The sequence below is a fragment of the Diadema antillarum genome, unplaced genomic scaffold (genome assembly GCF_040938485.1).
Source record: "Diadema antillarum isolate AM-2024a unplaced genomic scaffold, OU_Dant_1.0 seq00000552_RagTag, whole genome shotgun sequence".
In the NCBI taxonomy this organism is placed as follows: domain Eukaryota; kingdom Metazoa; phylum Echinodermata; class Echinoidea; order Diadematoida; family Diadematidae; genus Diadema; species Diadema antillarum.
This window is the reverse complement of record NW_027271496.1, coordinates 1,056,555-1,075,432: the sequence shown is the minus strand read 5'-3', so window position 1 is coordinate 1,075,432 and position 18,878 is coordinate 1,056,555. Positions and strand designations below refer to the sequence as shown.

Genomic DNA, 18,878 nt, shown 5'->3' with positions numbered 1-18,878 from the left:
TTATTCACTCTTGTGCTTAATAATGAAATCGTTTTCAAAGAAGTACTCGACTCCCCAGGACCGTGTCCAATCCGTCATGGCATCCACGTGCTCGATTTGTTCGACGTCAAACGAGTCTGAAAAGAAAAGAAGAACAGAATAACATAACTATTATAACATGTTTTGCTTATAAGCACACACATCGATCACATATAATGAACAAAACTATGTCAGCACGTCCTTATACACAAGTAAGTACCGTGTACATGATGTCCCCTGATAAATATCTATTCCTATGATGAAATTATTATGTTACCTCCTCGCTTGGTTCCAGATGGAACGTTGAGAAGTATTTAGAAGAAGATGATGATTAATTTTGTTTGGATTTGTACATACATACATACATACAGGTACAAACGCATGAGTGAAGAGATGGTGATATAGGTTTTCCCGGCCAATTTCGCACTTTTGTCAGTCCAATTCCTATAATTGCTGCATTCAATTTTGCAAAATTTAGCGTAGATAACATGTGCGGTATTTTAATTTCTTGATCTCTTCATTCAAATTCATTTTGGAGCATTCAAATTACTTTTAGCCTCATTCTAATTAACACTTTTTCAATTGAAATTCGTAAAACAGGCACCATTTCGTTATTCGTTCATTCAATTTAGAATGATATAGTCACTTGTTCACGGACATGCTGCACTCGTTCATTCGAATTCATTTCTGGGCATCCAATGTAACATCTTTTGCAGTCAATTTAGCACGCATGTTTATGCTTTGGTTCTTTCTTTATTTTTTCTCATAGTTATTGTTTTGCAAGCGTCATTACATTTCATGTTTTCCGTATTTATTTTAGAGATTTTGGCAATAGTTTTTTTTTTTTTTCAATGTGCTTATTGAGTCTTCCAGTCCGAAGATGGTGCATGTGGCCACAACTTATCTGGCCGTTGAGCGCTGTATTCCGAGTGTGTCGGCCAGTTCTAGGAAGTCAAGGTATATGATCATCAATGTTCCTTAATTCTTTTTCTGTCTTCTTAAGAAATACGTGTGTATCTAACTTGTGCTGTCATGACTGTAAGAAGATGAAGTTAATCTTTAGTATTGGTAAATGTAGGCCTAAAATGACATGTATGAAAGAAAAGGGGCGTTACAGAACAACAAACTCGAGTTATATAGGGTCAAAAATATGATACTTTTACTGCCTAACAGTGCATAGATGAAACAAAACGTCACATAGAAATATGCGTTTAAATGTTCTCACCTATTCAAATTTGAATTAACATGTTTGGAATTTGACTGCCCATACGCGAAATTGAATGAATGAAATACCCTTTTCGGCCAGTGCTGGCGAATTTGAATGACTGAAGAGCACGTGCCAATTTGAATGCCCGTTTTACGAATTCGAAAGGCACATGTGCAAATTTCATTGATCGAAATGCTAAATTGAACGAACAACTTGCAATTCTGAATGAAAGAATGTGCAGTGACGAGGATTTTTGCTAAATATTGAATGAACCTTCTATCAAATGGACTGACAAAAGTGCGAAATTGGTCGGGAAAACCTATACTAATACCTAAAAAGTAATAAACGGACAATGTTGTTGATGGATCAGCATACGTAAATTGATAAACAAACAGATAAAAAAGTTATTTCAATCAATGTGTATTATACAAATTAATCGTTCTGTATAGTGTAGACAGACAAATGTGCAAATGATCATCCACCACAAATGCATAATAATAGTATTAGCTGATAAATAGAGGGTAGAGATATATGGGAAGAAGATGGTTGCTACTTACCAAAGAGTCTTTCAACCTCTCCAGGAGGGGCGTTGTGCGGGGGACCAGCGAAAACAGAATGCTCCAGTTCGAAGCAGTCGAGTAGGTAACACCCTTTTTGGTGGAGTAACTTGCAGATGACGTCACAATACCTGGAAGGTGAGAAGATTGGGTTAGGTTTTTCTGTGCGCGAACACATAGTTAAGTTTCCACAGTCACGGGCTCTTGCTTTTTATAAACTTCACAGACAAGCAGCCCCAAAGTACACCGTCTCCAAAGCTGTCTGAAATGTTGTCGCTTATAGACTCTTGATTCTCTTTGTCCTAGCAAAAAGATCAGCAAAAATTCGACCGAAGTTGGTCGAGTAAGAAGAAACTAGCAACGGTTTGAATAACTTGTGAATCATCTGTGTCTCAAAATGGCTGTCTTTTTTTTAATGTCTTGGTCACACTATAATGGTTTCGCTTGCGCAGTTGTTTGCCCAGAAAAAAAAAACAACAACAACAAACGACCACAGAAGCATTCAATTACCTTGAAAACTTGAAGTCTGTCATTGATAAGTAACTTTGTCTCTGGTTGTTTGTTAGATTGTTTGCATTGTTTTGTTTTGTTTTGTTTTGTTTTGTGTTGTGTTGTTGTTTTTGTTTTGTTTTTGTTTTTTCCAAAGAGGATGGTAAAATGATCTCAACCTCCTAGTGGCCTATTCTCAGGTAGTTTGAAAGGGAAGCGAATCTTGTATGTCTATGATAAGGCTGCATGCTGTTTCTAAAGCAGAATATATCACTCGCACTAAGAATATTGCACTGTTTACCTTTATTCTTATTAGCCAAATCTTATCCTTTTAGTTAGTGCATGGTTCATCTTTATGATATGAAAATACTTTGATATTAAGGTTTGACAACAAGCTAAATCTACTCCTGAAATAAATTGACACGATGTACTGTCTGTAAATTTGATATATTCTAGGAAAAAGAACATAAATTTTAACAATGAAAAGAGAACAGAAAGCTGTCTTTACCTTGGTCGATCGGTCGGGTTCATCGCCGCGTACGAACCTCGATCCCAGATGCAGTCAAACTGGCCGATGAGGTCGCTCGTTACTTTGAAGAAATCACAGCAATAAATCCTGATGTCGCAGTCCACCGCCTGGAAGTCAAGAGAAAGATACAGACGATATTTCAATGATATTGACTCGCGTTCGGGGTAACATGGTGTGCATATTAGTAATGTTCAAGCCCTCAAACATTATGTCTCTAGTGTATGGTAAGTGCAAATGATTTGATTCTGGCTACAGCCCAAATTTCCTGTATTTCCAGAGATTGGAGCACGAGTAATTTGAGTCTATACTTTTGATTACCATTATTCTGTATAACATAATAAAAGAGAAAGAAAAAGAGTACACAAAACTTTACCGCTGTTTGACCTGCTGTTAATCTGTTGTCGGCAAGTTAGTGTTAATTTCTAACACGCTGTTAACGATAAATTGATTCGTCGCACATTGTCCTTGTGCCGACATGTTGTTGTATAGAAGGAAATATTGCAGAAGAAAATGGAAAAGATAGTGATTTTTACCATCATGTGCGATTAAGGAAAAAAATGAACAGTGTTGAATCATGTCAAGTTGTGAATGATTTTGATTTTGGAGTCTTTGACGAATAGGCTAGTAAGCCTTATCAAAGAAGCTAGTTTCCTCGTATTTCATTTCGACACTGAACAATGCAAGAATGTGTATTAAGTAGAACGGCGCCATCATTTGATCAAAGTTTTACAGTTAACTGTTGTGGCGTGTAAGAGTTCTGCGGGTAATACACGCCATAGACGTGTATTACAGTTGAAGAGAGTTAATCTTGAAAGCACTGCGCTTCCAACGCCAGCTTTCAACGTCGTTTTCCAGCTATGGATGACGTGCTTTCATAACTGTAGGGCTGCTATTGCCGTTACTATTAGTATCTTCTGTAGCACGATTTTTTTTTTCATTTCGTGTATTTACTATACTTCTCTGTTTTGCGTGTCTTCTTGATTCTTTGTTTGTTTTTTGACACCTCAGATTCCAACCGAAAGTATACACAAAGTTGGCTTACCGCTAAGCAATCGTTCAACTTTCGAATTTGACAACTCTCGTAAAGATCAATACGCACAATGAATTCCATCTGATTACGTCAATGCAGTCTGAATAAAGCCGTGGTGACAACTTTTAAACAGTGATGGTAAATCAAGGCCAAGATCATTTTTCTTTTTTTATTGACTTTTCCCATTGGTGTCACCCTCCAGTGCTTGGCTTTGATTTTATCAGCGCCTATTCTGGTTTCAAGACGTTCTTTCATTAATATCTTTGTTATCATGATGACTGCCACTATAAAGGCCTATTGATACCAAACCAAGGCGCCGAAATGCGGACCAGCGAAAGACGAGAATGGAAACGTTCAGCCATGAAATCAAGGCTACCACAGGCTGGATGATCCCTCGTGAATATGTGTCACTGTTTGATCATCAGTAAATCAACACCGCAAATTGACAGCTATATCCTCGTGTCCAATATTGTAGGGATAAAAATACTATCTGTACACAGTATCCAAGTAACACCAGGGGAATCTACGTCCACGACAAAATGGCCGAACGCTTCATTCCTTGGTCCGTTAAACTACCTGCACACGAGTATCCAAACTGCATTTAGCGCGTCTACGCTACATCTCTTCCTTTTATCCCACCCAGATGAAACATGAAATATAGAGACACTTGTGCAATTGACAACAGAATTATGTCCTTTTCGAAGCAGCATAATGCAGTATTGATAGCAACAGTAATTGATTGTGTTGAAAGTAATGATGATGATAAAGATTATGATTCTAGTGTTAAAGTCATTATTACCATTATCATTATCATTATAAACAGTAATAGTATAAAAATAATGATGATAACGATAATAATAATAATATTAATAATAATGATAATAATAATAATAATAATAATAATAATAATAATAATAATAATAATAGTAATAATAATAATAATAATAGTAATAATAATAATAATAATGATAATACTATTGTCATCATTACATTATTGCTTATCATCATTACCATTACCCTCCTATTTTGAAATCATAACCAACACTGGACCACTTCAAACAAAATTTTAAGACCTACTTATTCTGCAAGCCTTATGTATGCTCCGGACTCGTACTGTCACTGTCTGGTAATTTGTATATATTTCATCTTATGACGACCAGGGATGACATTATTCTCATAGCGCATTATATACAGTGGAAAAGGCACTACAAAGAATATAAACTATTATTGTCATTATTATTGTTGTTATTGTTACTATTATCATTACTATTACCAACATTACTATCACTGTCATCATCATGGTCATAATAATTTTCATCATTGTAATTAAGCTCGCACTGATTGAAATGATTACCATTATAATAATACAGAGAGATAACTTTTTAGATGTCAGAGTGTTTGGAAAACCTTTCGTGTGCTACCTACTTTATCCGAGAAAATGAAAGAGCTTTGATCTGCTTATCAAAATCATAATATCTCTTCACATTTCTTGAGTAATATACGACACTCATTTCGCTTTATCTAAGGGCATAGATAATTTAGCATTGGGATAACTACAAGAGACTTTGCTTTACATGATGTCGGTACTACCTCGGATAAGACAACGTACTTCATCGACTTGGCGCCCTTTAAAATGCTCTTGGAACACTCTCTTATAAAACCGAATCGGTCGATATTATCAAGGGATAACGTCTACCCACAAACAGATACATTTTGCTTCAATAAACACAGACAAATCAACTAACTATTTCGTCATTGCCTGAAAGAAGCAAAAATTGAAAACAGGCCGATAGACAAAACGGGGGGGGGGGGGTTAAAAATCTGCAATATGAATTAATGTTTCGTCGTAATGCGAGTCCATCAATAAGTTGGTGAGAGAATACATGTAATTAATTCCCCTTTAAAAGGGTCACTCAATAGTGATTTGTCTTGTAAGTATTGGCGCTTTTGAATATTTCTCCTTTTTTTTGCGATTATGTGAAAGAGAGGACGCTACTTTAATACAGATATAAAGTGATACTCTTGATCAAGTTCATTTAATTTCTTACAATGCTGCAAAGCCGATTTCGCATGTGTCAACGGCAGAATGACGATGATGTATTACCACTTTTTTTAGCATTCATGACGGGAGAATTTCATTTTGTAGGATTTTCATCTAAAAAAGAAGTTAGGCAGCGCAATTTTCCCTCTAACCCTCCTCAACGAGAACGAGATGAAACAATAAGGCCCATGCCCCTCCACAGTGGCTCGGTGTCAATCGGGCACAAGTATCATATTTCGGGCACAATATCGGCAGGAGCTATAGACGTAATTAATTTTTCCTGCTGGTTAATCTTATTTTTGAGGCGCTGATGACTCAGCGCGGACTATTAAGCAAGTGATCATGTACGGAAGGAAATTGAATGGGGAAAAATAACGGCGTTTTATTAGCGCGAATAGATGACAATAACGGGACATGCGGACAGTTTTCCCACTTTGACTCGCGTATTTCTTTAAATGCTCCTCTGAAATGTACTATTGTCTTGATTTTTAAGTTCAATTCAGTATAAACACTACTATCGAAGAATATAATAACAACATCATATATAGCAATGGGCAGTAAACTATTGTCGGTGAACATTAAATTCCCCATCATACCTTTCAATATTTTTGGACGGCCCTCTTACATCATTTTCCTCCATAACTGGGTCATTTTGGACAACTATCATTACAGAAGACCTTTTTCTGTTTGCTACCACTACTAATACCTTTACAACTGCTACCGATACTTATAGTGACACTGACAATTGTTATGATGATGATGATGATGACGATGACGATGATGATGAAGGTGGTGGTGGTGGTGGTGGTATAGTGATGATGATAACAATAATATTAATAATGACAACAATAATAACAATAAAAATAACAATCATTATCATCATCATCATCATCGTCATCGTCATCGTCGTCGTCATCATCATAACAAAATCTATCCAGGGTAGGTCTCGTCACCTGAGCTCTGTTCTTCTTGAGAACCCCACCACTCTATTCAAGAATCCCGGCCTGGGCCAAGAGGGACACTGTGAATAAAACATCGTGTCCAACGATGCACGCATTCTGTAGGATTAGACCCATGGCCTTTTGGTCTAATCGTTAGAAGCTTGCTCCACTAGACCACGGGAACCACATCTCATCAATTAACAAGCACTTAGGATCTCGAGTCCAGAAATGACTGACGGAAGTGAAATCTGCTGGCCGACCGCTGACTGACCACTGACCAAAATTGTATATCGACTAGAGACCAAAAATACTGAACGACTATTGACCACAGCTATGGTTCGATGGCTCAGTAAAAGTACCATTCAATAACTGACCGAATATTGACCGAATGGTAGCGAAAAAGAGTCCGATCGTAAGCTCCGGTACTGCCAGAATGACGCATCAACGTTCACATAATATATCATAATAAGATAATGCATCTGCTATTGCATCAGGAGACAACCGATGTACAGCAGTTCTTAATAATCATCGAAGCTCACGAGAGATATGGACACGGTTCGTTTGTGCGAGTAATTTTGACTGATTATTGCTATACCTATACCGACAGCAGGACTATCGCGTTCTTCCATGATATCTATAGCATTCATCGCATATTGCTCGACGCACCAACCCCACAACACCACTACTACTACTCCTTACAGATGTAGGCCTATTAAATCCTTACAGATGTATAAAATGATTACCTAGATATCAACTACAGCCAAAACAACATTTAGAACTAATCATACTTATAATGAGGCCTATTATTAACAGTGTTCATGATATCAATGATTATAATACAAAATTATAATTGCATAGCACAATCCATAGCATATTTTATTGATATAATTAATATCACTACTAGTGGTAGTTGTAGTTTTTGGCAACAGTTTGACAAGCAACCTACGATGTAAAATGATTCTTATCATCTGAAAAATCCACAAACATATATTATCTGTATATATATATATATATATATATATATATATATATATATATCCTTATATTCGTGATAAACGATATGAAAACATAATGTACGAGTATGACAAGCCGCACAGCGAGCCACGAGAAGTCTTTAATGCCCTATTAACTGTCACTGCGTCCTTCTAGCACCACGTTGTGTGTTGGTTAGTGGCAGAATGCGGTTAGGAGTCCGTTAGTCATTCTGTGCGTGTTGTCTGCACCATCAAGACGAGGTTGTCTACACCCCAATTCCAGTAATGAATTAATGTGCACATTGTAATTTTTAGACATGAATAACCTGACGATACTCGACAGTTCAAGGGTACGCGTGGCATCATTATTGATGAGATAATCACACCACCAGTCAATCACGACCAAAAAAAAAAAAAAAAAAAAAAAAAAAAAATGGCTGATATCCAGAACAAAAAAACAAAACAAAACAAAACAAACACACCCAACAACAATGGAGTCATGAATCCCACGTTAGTATATGTATTAAGTTTCTATTTCGGGTAGCCTTATTAGTTTCAGGATTATGATTTTTTTTTTTATTCATGGTAGACTTGATGTACAGTACACGTCATAGAAAATCATGAACAAGACTAAAATGTTTAGCAATGTGAGACTTAAAAAGACGTACAAACAGGAACGAAATGTCATAGGCCTACAGTAAAAAATGACAATATCAATACACGTAACTTATATTCCCCCAAATCCACTCTGTAGATAGCTCAAGGAGCTTGAATACTGAGTATTTACAAAGCAGAATGACTTTAAATATAGTCCCATGAGGTGCAATTAGGGCGCTTAGTGCTATGTATAAAGCACAATAACATCATTTTTTACGTAAATACGCACGCCTACGCTGGGATTATGGCCTTATACTCTCGCATTAATGGCGTTTTGCTCTGACTGGTCACCTACTACACGTCTTGTCTTGGGCACAGTATGAATTCATGTCTCGTAAAATTTGTATAATTTGGGACGTTGTTGTGTCTGTAACATATTCATTTAATTCTATTTCTTTGCCAGAATATTTGTATAACGCCGTGATCAAGTGAAAAAATACAATGTACATGTATACTGCATAATCTTAGCGAGTAGTTATGTCCAGTGAACATTACTTCACCTTGAACAGACTTCCACCGACGTGATCGTCGACGTCCTCGACCGTGAACTGCAAGTCGTGCTCTTCGAAGAACTGCCTGCACGCCGTCTCTGCGATCTCCACTCCCGTGACGCTATAACCTTTATCAGCCAACCTGGATCAGAACAGCAGTGACGATAATTAATAGTTATAGAAACAGCCACAGTTGGACTAATCACTGTGATAACAACTATATAAATAATAATTAGATAAATATGATGACAGTGCAACTAAGCAGTTTTTATCAACCTCCCTCAATTATCACAGACCTGCTTCTAATCAATAGGGTCCTACTGCTACAGTCACGAAAATCAGAAAGATATTGGCGGTAATAGTGATGATGATACTCATAGTAATTAATTATTATGATAATGGTTATAGCTCCTATACTAGGTTATATCAAAATATGAAATATCAAAATGAAAGATATATGCATCACCATTATCATTGCACATAATCATGACATCATAATTCTGCGCATAGCATGAAAGCAGCCCTTATTTACATGTCTATAAAGGCTTAGTTCGATACATTCGTCCCCGTCATTGATTAGAATGGGCCCAGATCCTAACAATTGTTGTCATTTCTGTTTGATAATAATCCCTTCTAGACTCAAATTATCATTAAGGAGAAATTGACATAATTTTGTACCTGGCGCTTGCTTTGCATAATTAAGTGGCTCAATAAAAGCTTCTGTTGGCAGATACGTGACATTGGTCAAACAATCATAATGATACTACAACCTGCAGGCCTACTAATATCACTAATAACAATGATGATAATAATAACAATGATAACAACAATGATAATGCATGATAATTATGATGATGATGGAAATGATAATGATGTTAATAATAATAATGATGATAATGATACAATTAGGAATTATCATATTTATATTATCAAAGTAGGAGTAATAGAGATATAATAAACTCGTCTAGATTACCATTTCAGGTCTAACGTCTTTCCACAGCAGGGCACGAAGAAAGATGGCTTAGATCTGCCTTCCACTAGTCTGTGTATGTGTTTCACCAGCATTCTACCGACCATAAATGAAAACAAAGATAAAACACATGTTAGCACAGCAGCCATGAAAAATACATTATGTAGAGTGCTTGAAATACACGCAAGTCACTGCACGAATGCAGCAATGTTATTTGCGGCACGTCGACTCTGCTAATCAGATAAAGCCAACAGTCGAAGTAGAACAGGACACTTGAAAGTTAAGCCCGAGTCACATAAACATGCCGGATTACCCCGGATCTGATCCGGGGTGATCGGGGAGAGATCCGCGTTGACACCTTGGGCATCATTGGAGGTCCGTGTGGGTGGGTGAGTGTAGGTCCCGGGACATCCGGGAGGCCAACACGGCAACTTTTGGAGGTCAAAAACATCCGCATCATCCGGGGACTGCTGTGTGGCAGAGCAATCCGGGATGGGTCGTGTGGCTGCCGTGAAGTTGCCGTGAATGTCCGTGTGGATGCCTGGAACGATCGTCTAGTAGGCGCTGTAAGTATCCTTGGCAGTCCAAGGGCAGTCACGGATCATCAAAGCAGCTGCACGGACCTACACGGCAGCCACATACAACTACACGGACCATCACATTCAAACACGGTATTACAGGGATGAACACGAATCTACACGGTCCCTACGTGACGAGAACGAGAGGAAAATTGATGAAAATCCAAAATCTGCTTGCTTTTTTTTGTGGTAGATTTATCGTCTGTCGGCGTGAAACGTGTAGCTGATGTGTTGGTCCGTGTAGCTGCCGTGTTGTTCCGTGTAGACGACCTGATGGTCCGTATTGACGCCGTGCTCTTCCGGCATGGACCGTGTAGTTGCCGGGTGGGTCCGGCATGGTCCGTGTAAGCGCCGTGTAAATGCCGTGTTGTTCTTGCCTTATCCGTGTAGCTGCCGTGTTGATACAGTGTGTACAGTCATCAACACTCGTTGATGTTCCATCCGGGACAAAACTATCCCGGAACTCCCCGGATCATCACCGGCATGATCCGGGGATTGCTGTGTAGATCCTGAAGGATCCGTGTTTATATGTGACTGGGGCTTTACGCAATGAAATTTTGCCCACTTATCAGTTTGAACGATGTTCAAACTTCGAGTCCAAGTTAAAATATATTTAATTTTTCTCCATCTCAACATAATCAATAACATACGCACAATGTTCATATTTTGAATACGTGATTTACATTGTAACTTATCACATTTCAGCACTAATCCAATGCAAAGTAAAATCAGATATACGAACAAGCAAAAGATTATATTCGTATATACCACGTTTTATACGCATCTATGTATAAAGTTGGAGAGGTTCAGAAAAGAAAAATCAACACAATACAGAACAACACAAAAGGCAACTGTCCACCTACATTATGCAATCATATCAATTATTACTAATCACATTGCATGCTTTTAGTGGTATGCTGATTGACAGCGTCATATCAAATCAAGCCCGGGAACGTCCAAAGTCAGTTTAAGCCTTCATGCACTCAAGGTTTCTATGGAACTAGAAGGATAGCAATAGACAGCTACTGCGTCGACCATGTATGTTGTCACGTGACTCCATTGGATCCTGACACACATCCCCCCTTTTTTTTAAATAAGAAGTAGGATATTCCTGCCATTCGTCTAAATAATCAAACAAAATATTTCTGCTTGTAACAGCAAATGGCAACTCCATGTTAGCTTTAATGACATATTAAACACATTAAAGTTAAAGAAAGTGAACGTTAAAAACTTTTTTTTAGACTTGAATTGATTTTAAGACACTGTTCAATCAGGGCCATATATGCAGACTAGATAGGGGATAATATTGCAGTCCTATTCCTCTATCATCATGATCATTCATATCTGTCACAACTTTCCTGTTTTATATCAAATTGTAATGAATCTTCAGTCAATGTTTCATTTTACCCCATTCATGTAAACACGAAATAAGAGGCCATAGTTATTATTAAGTCCAAAATGATTTGAATAAAGATAGTTAATGTAAAGAAAAAGAATCAAAGAACAATTGCCGTGGTGTAATAAAAATGACAACGAAGTGGAAGAAAAATATAATTAAAAGACTTAATCTCATTTCATGAAAATATTCTGTATTCCTCTTTCTACTTGGTACAATATCAACCATAATTATGACGGGAAATACAATCCTCATTCTTCTAGATATGTGATAAAGACATCTTTTAGCTTTAATTTTGGACAGACTAATTCCATGAAAGATATGTATTTGAAGTGCTTGAAAGCAGAATAGTTTATGTTTGTTTTTTTTTTTTTTTACTGTCCTGAAATGGGATAAGGCCTTTTGATGTGTTCTTTATCTATCATGCAAAAACGACAGGATAACGTACGAAAACAATACCGACGTTAAAACATAATTTTGTTCTTCTTTGATGAAAGTATATATACGAAACATGTCATAAAACCTTTCTTCCAAAGTTGTTTCAACTGTATATAAGTTTGTATGTACCAGCCATGACCATGGATGACTCTACGCTTTTCTCATTCTTGAACGATGTGGTTATTGGCTAATTCGTTAGAATAAGACACATTGGCCCGAACTCACGAAGGTGGTACAATAATTGAAACCATGGTTTAAACCATGGACAAATTGTATGGAGCGCCACGTGTCGCATGGCCTATTTCGTTACGAAATCAGACATTTCGTCGACAAAATGTTGTCATTTCATAACGAAATAGGCCATTCGACACTTGGCGCTCCATACAATTTGTCCATGGTTTAAACCATGGACAAATTGTACCACCTTCGTGAATTCGGGCCATAGTCTACAAATGCCTGAAATCTGTAGTAGGGCCTGTATTGTAATCACCAATTAAATGGACTGAATCAGAGTCCCTAAAAACGAATGGCCTTTGCTTCGACCTTTCTCATTGGTATGTTGGTGGCTACGTAGCCATTCGTTGCTATGGCAATCATCCCAGGTCATGCCAGAATAAAGTGTTTTGTCAAAATATGACACATTAATTGTCATTCATATGAAATTGATAATCAAACTGTACAGCCAACGACCATCCATGCAAAAAAAGGGAAGTCTAGAGATAAGACTGATCTGCAGATGAAAATCACACGAAATTTTAAGGACGTCTTTGATAAGAGTTTGAAATGATAATCATAAAAAGAAAAAAAAAATCTTGAGCTATCATACCTGTGTGGTACTTTCATGGTGAACCTCGTCTTTCCTCTTCTCCATTGTTCCAACCAATCGTCAAGCGACATGTGTCCATCGGACACTTCACCAAATTGATTCCTTCGTAACGATTGGCCAGCTGCCGTTGACTGCGTGTCCCCATTGGTCGATCGCCTCTCCGAATCCGCAAGGTTTGAATCTCCGTCAACTTGGACAGTGCCATTGACTGTCGAGTTCGAAGGTACAGTCCCAGCCATTGCGCTTGGTGTTGTGTCTACCGATTCCGCCTCGGCTCCTGAATAAGTAGTGGATGAACTGGCCACACGTTCGGAGACGTTGCTATCTGTGGGTGTCGATTTTGGTTTTGTGGTTACTGTGGCCGGTGTGGCAGAGGTATCAGCTGAGTCGCCTTTTCTGTTGTGCCCATTTGCGAACGAGTTCGCGGAAGAGCTTTTCCGCCGCTTCGGATTCGGTTGTGCACCCTCCTCCACCCGCTTGTCTGAGCTCGTAACGTCAGCAGACGAGCTCATCTTGTGCAATGTGTATCCGCGTTCTCACCTAGTTACCAGCAGCACTCGACACTGACGCCAAAGAAAGGTCGTGGGATGCGTCTCGCTCAGGTGTTTAATCTATCACGCAAAGAGAGGGAGAGGTGGGGGTGGGGAGAAAGAGAGTTAATCATAGTTTCACAGAGATGTTTAGTGTTGTTGTTGTTGTTGTTGTTGTTTTTCGTGCATGACATCCTGGATTTTAATTTACTTGTTTTACCCCGCACAACTAACGTCTTTTTTTTTTTCGCTATGGAACAATGATGATATCATGGAGAGGAGATTATCCCCTTTGTATCATTTCACCAGAAATACTCTACAAAGGAGAGGACACGTATTCCTGAGTGGATTAGAGAGGAGTCACTGATGTCAGGCCAATGCCAAGAACGTGACAACAACCATAACAACAACAACAACAACGACATCGACAACGAAATATTGAAACTAGTTGGAACAACCATCGTGATATGTTACACATTCGTCGTCAAGTCATCAAGTGGGATTAGTGAAAGCGTTAAAGGCTGTTCCCCTGCTCTGAAAGTCCACACGTTTTTGTTGTAATACATTTCATATACATTACCCTCCGTGTCAATTAAAAAAAAGAATCTAAAAAGGCCCTATATTCTTTTCGAATGTCGTCATTGAGACAATTTTGACTATATACAAAGTGTATTGAACAGTTTGATTTGAAATTCGCCATGCAATATAAATCATGATTACTTTCATATTTAAGTGTGATACAGCATAACTTTTCAGAGAATGATACAAGATATGACATGATACACAATGGAAATAATACGTCGTAATATCTTGCCCTGCTGCATCTTACCATCATGATATCAAATGAAATGATATTTCATTCATACGTCTATAATCATCCCGACATGTCTAATATGAGAGACGCATGGTTATTGACAACTTTCTTTGGAATCAAAAGAAGAAAAAGGCAACTTGAATGTTGCTATTGTTTCGCTGCGTCGATCATTAATCAAAGTAGAGAGTTTAGATATATAAGAGTCGATCTCGGTCGCCAAGAATTGTATAAACTTTTGACCAATAACTGCAAACTTTAAGACAAGGGCGTGGTTGCATGATGGGGTGAGCTTTTCTCTTCCCCGCTGACGCCCTACCTTTGACCGTGACAGGGGATCAAGCTCCTTTGGCAGCTGAGTTCATAAATACGGGTTAATGCCACGGAGTAAGCAAGGTAATTTTGAAAGAAAGGGGGGGGGGAATTACTGAGAAACGGTGGTACGATTACCATCCGTCACGGCGCACCTCGAAGTTTATGTCGGGTCAAATCAACTAACGCTGGGATCGTCGCGTCGCAGATTTAGTCTGTCTAAGTATTGTTTTTTGCTTTTCATGACAGATCGTGGACTATTATCGACAGTGTTTTTTTTTTAGTCACACGGGAGCGGGACAGAAAATAGAGATCATTAAAATGCAGAACCCGGTTTGTACGTTACAGAAATTGAACCAACTTCATCACAAAACGCTTAAAGTAGGAATTAGTTATAGACGCGCAAACATCCTTTTAACCTTAATTACGATGTTTGCACACGCTTTGAATGCTGAATACACTATGCGGACGATTACATTTCCCCGAAGAGTGTATTTTTCTTCGATACCTACCTTAGTATCAAAATTAAACTAAATTTTCAATTCGATTGAATTACACAGTTTTATAATTTTACATTTTTAACAGTTTTAATGATTATACAGTTATGCAATTTCCAGCCAAATAAAAGTAATATTTGATACAAAGTGTACATTTTACAATTCGCATTGTTAAGTAGTTTGTAAAAAGTACAAGTCATAAAGTATGATATAAAATAGGTCCTATATGTATGAATATATAATGAGAAAACAAAACATATTTTGCAATGGCGACAAAAAGTAAGTATAGATATGGAAAAGAGTAATTTCTGAAAAGCGGAGTTTTAGGACATGGATTACTCGAAAAACAATCCAATGCATGGTAATAATAATGATAACAATAATAACAATATAATAATAATGATAATAATAATAATAATAATAATAACAATAATAACAAAAATAACATACTTATATAGCGCATTTTCCATAAACTCAATTCAATTAAATTAAATTCATTTCAATTCAATTCAATTCAATTTTCAATTCAATACAAGTCGAAAAACAATCCAAAAATTATCGTCAACATCCTATGTTCGGATGAATGGTGTGGTTTAAGTTCATGTAAAATCATAAAAGAAGCAGTGACGCCAACCTCTACCCCTTTGATCTAGAATCCGTGGTTCGCACCAATCTTTACAAGAATAAAGCTTTAAAAATTCAATTTCACTGGTATCGGAATGGCAAGCAAAAAGGTTTTTTTTTGAAAAAAAAAGAAGACATACAGTTATTTCTCACTGTCAAAACAAGCTCAATTTTCAGGTACATTTGACTCTTGCATAACTGTTCTCAATATCTAGATTCTCTTTATACTCCATTTCATGTAAATTATAAGATTACCAGATTATGTCGAGTAGAGATATGCTTTGTATCTCTTGGTCATTGTGAAACGAGTAATGTACAATTAAAGTAATATCTGTACACATATCTATAAACACTTAACTATTGGTCGAAAGGAGGCACAGTGTAACTGCTACGGAAGGTAACGAGCAAAATGTTTTAAGGCTCAGGGACTATTTTCGGACAAAATCAACATTAATAGGCCCTTACTATTATTTACTTACGCACGCACGAAAGGCCTGGCTTCTTGAAAGATTTAACCAGTGTTCACCAAACTACCGTGACTTCTCCCGAGAGATCACGCCGGGTAGAGACTATGTCAGTGGTCAGAACGAAATCTAGGAGCTCCGAAACTTAAATGGGGACGTCCACGACGCCTGTGTTTAAGTACAGACCACGCAGTGGACATGGCGAGGGCATTCGTGCGTGCGTTAAAAGACATTTGTGTGTGCGTTATGGCTGAAACGAAGCCAGATGACTCTTAAAAATTTCTCCAGGACTAGACGATCGGAAATTGCACCCCTATAGCTAGCCGTCGCCTGAACCCGAAATCCGCGGGTAGATTTTCCCGCGGTGCTGTCTGACTTAAAGCGGATATCATTAATATTACGTTAGGGCTCAGCTCAAAATATGTTTTTCCTAGTTACGAACTGATAACTGGTGAGATAAATCAGCTGCATCGAGCCCCATGATTGAATATTCGGAAATCCAAGTGAGAAATCTCCAAGATTTGGGGCATATCAACACACACAAAACACACAGAACACACATAAATACGCACATCATGCACAAACACACACGTATAGATCTGTTCACATTATAGTTACTTTCATCCTTGTCGTTGTCATCATCATCGTCATCATCATATTTATCTCTCCCTCTCCATCTTTATCATGGGAAAACATCATCGCGAAGCTCTTTACAATAACAACAACAAACTCAATGGATAGCCCGATCTCGACATACATTATTTGCCCTATCGTCGTCGCATGCGCCGCAAGATGGTATCAGTAATATCTTCCACAAAAGTCAACGCCCGCTGTATGGGTGTTACACATATTACTGCGCGTATACAGAACAAATCCCGATGGGACACCCTCGCGCAGCCTCTCGCCAATTGTCGATATAAAGACTTCCTACAACATGGCGACCATGACAACATGTTGATGAATGTTGTTGCAAACGTACTAGTTGCCGCTGCCATTGCAATAATTGTCTTAGCAACTGGTGTCATTGCACAAGATGATTAATTCTACGCAACAGCAGAGCTTAACTTCAGTATTTTTTGATTGATTTGATTGATTGATTGAGTGATTGATTGATTGATTATTAATGGTTGATGGATGGATGAATTTGATTGATTGACTGGTTTTATTTTTCCATTAACCTTCTTCTTTTTCACGCATAAATGTAACGCAAAGTCAATTGAACAAGGTAACGGAGTAAAATGTTGTTTGAATCTAACAGTTGAAATAGATAAATGATAAATGGTAATTAAAGTGTAAGACAACATTCCATGAAAATGCTAAATAAAAGCGAGGAGGTATTATTGTAATTATGCATATATATGCAAACTTAAGAATCACATATAGGGTCTACTTGCTGTTCAATAGACAAATTATGCAGCTCTACACAATGTATAGATAAAACAGAAATACGGGACACCATCATCATATAAGCAAACGCTTGAAGAGGATAATGGCCTCAGAAAGAGTACTAGTAGTCTATACCATAATTATGATGGGATACTCGAGTCACCACTTACATACAAGAGAGGAGGAAAAATGCACCGCTGCATCGTGCAAAAAAAAAAAGAAAAAAAGATGGAGATGAGCTGCGTGTATGTAATAGTGAGTGTGTCTTCTATGTTCATGTTTATAGTGTAGGTTTAGCTCGGGGCCTTTCTTTAATAATAGGAGTGAAAAGTAAAGGAGAAACAGAGTAATAGTTAATACGTTGACAACATGCTCTAATGATCAGACTATTATATTGAGTTAACATCATATCTTTCAGGTCTTTTTTAATAAACGAATGGATCTGGTAAAAAACAAAAATCAGACATCGGGGCCATGCTGATTATCTCGTGGAACTTTCCCATTTTTACAGTAACAATACTCCTCAGGCAAGCTGTGGAATACTACCAACAGATAGTGACGGAATGGAAAAATCTTAAGACAACTTAAAGTGGTCTTGAAAATCACAATTGTCTAAAGACTCTGATGATACAATATACCTCCGCTTTACATTGCTTTCGGTTCTTATACCAAAACTTTGTTGACAAAATTAAGTAAAGCTCAGGGTGGTATGCACAACGAGAGATTTCAAGGTCGGTGCTCGTGCCAGTTTTAGATGCCACCGCAATACACACACACACACATTATTGCTTTATATTACAGTATAATATAATACAATATAATATGATATAATATAATACAATATAATATAATATAACATAATATAATATAATATGATATAATATATTATAATGTAATATAATATAATATCATATCATATCATATCATATCATATATTATGATATCATATAACATAATGTAATACATTATATCAAATATTGTACTATATTGGATATAATCCAAAGTAGATGCATCTATAGTAAGTATATGCGAACATACTCGCATCAAAGAAACGTCATTGAGAGGATGATTTCCACATTTCTCACTCGATCACCTCAACAATAATAAAAAAA

At 37.4% G+C, this 18,878-nt stretch overlaps 1 protein-coding gene across 1 annotated transcript; it reads right to left on the bottom strand.

Moving 5' to 3' along the window:
• LOC139734945 (thiopurine S-methyltransferase-like) lies at positions 1-13,654 on the bottom strand. The gene is made up of 6 exons (XM_071645722.1): positions 13,143-13,654; positions 9,908-10,000; positions 8,944-9,076; positions 2,780-2,907; positions 1,783-1,913; positions 1-116 (listed from the first exon to the last, which is right to left on the bottom strand). Exons 1-6 carry the CDS (start codon positions 13,652-13,654, stop codon positions 1-3), a joined length of 1,113 nt encoding a protein of 370 aa, XP_071501823.1.
• Between the last annotated feature and the right edge of the window lie 5,224 nt (positions 13,655-18,878).

Excerpts from the sequence above, each read along its gene's own strand:
- LOC139734945 (XM_071645722.1), bottom strand. The coding sequence starts at position 13,654 with ATGAGCTCGTCTGCTGACGTTACGAGCTCAGACAAGCGGGTGGAGGAG. Across the intron at positions 2,908-8,943 it reads TCGGTGGAAGTCTGTTCAAG|GCGGTGGACTGCGACATCAG; the intron begins GTGAAGTAATGT and ends CTTGACTTCCAG. Across the intron at positions 1,914-2,779 it reads AACCCGACCGATCGACCAAG|GTATTGTGACGTCATCTGCA; the intron begins GTAAAGACAGCT and ends CTCACCTTCCAG.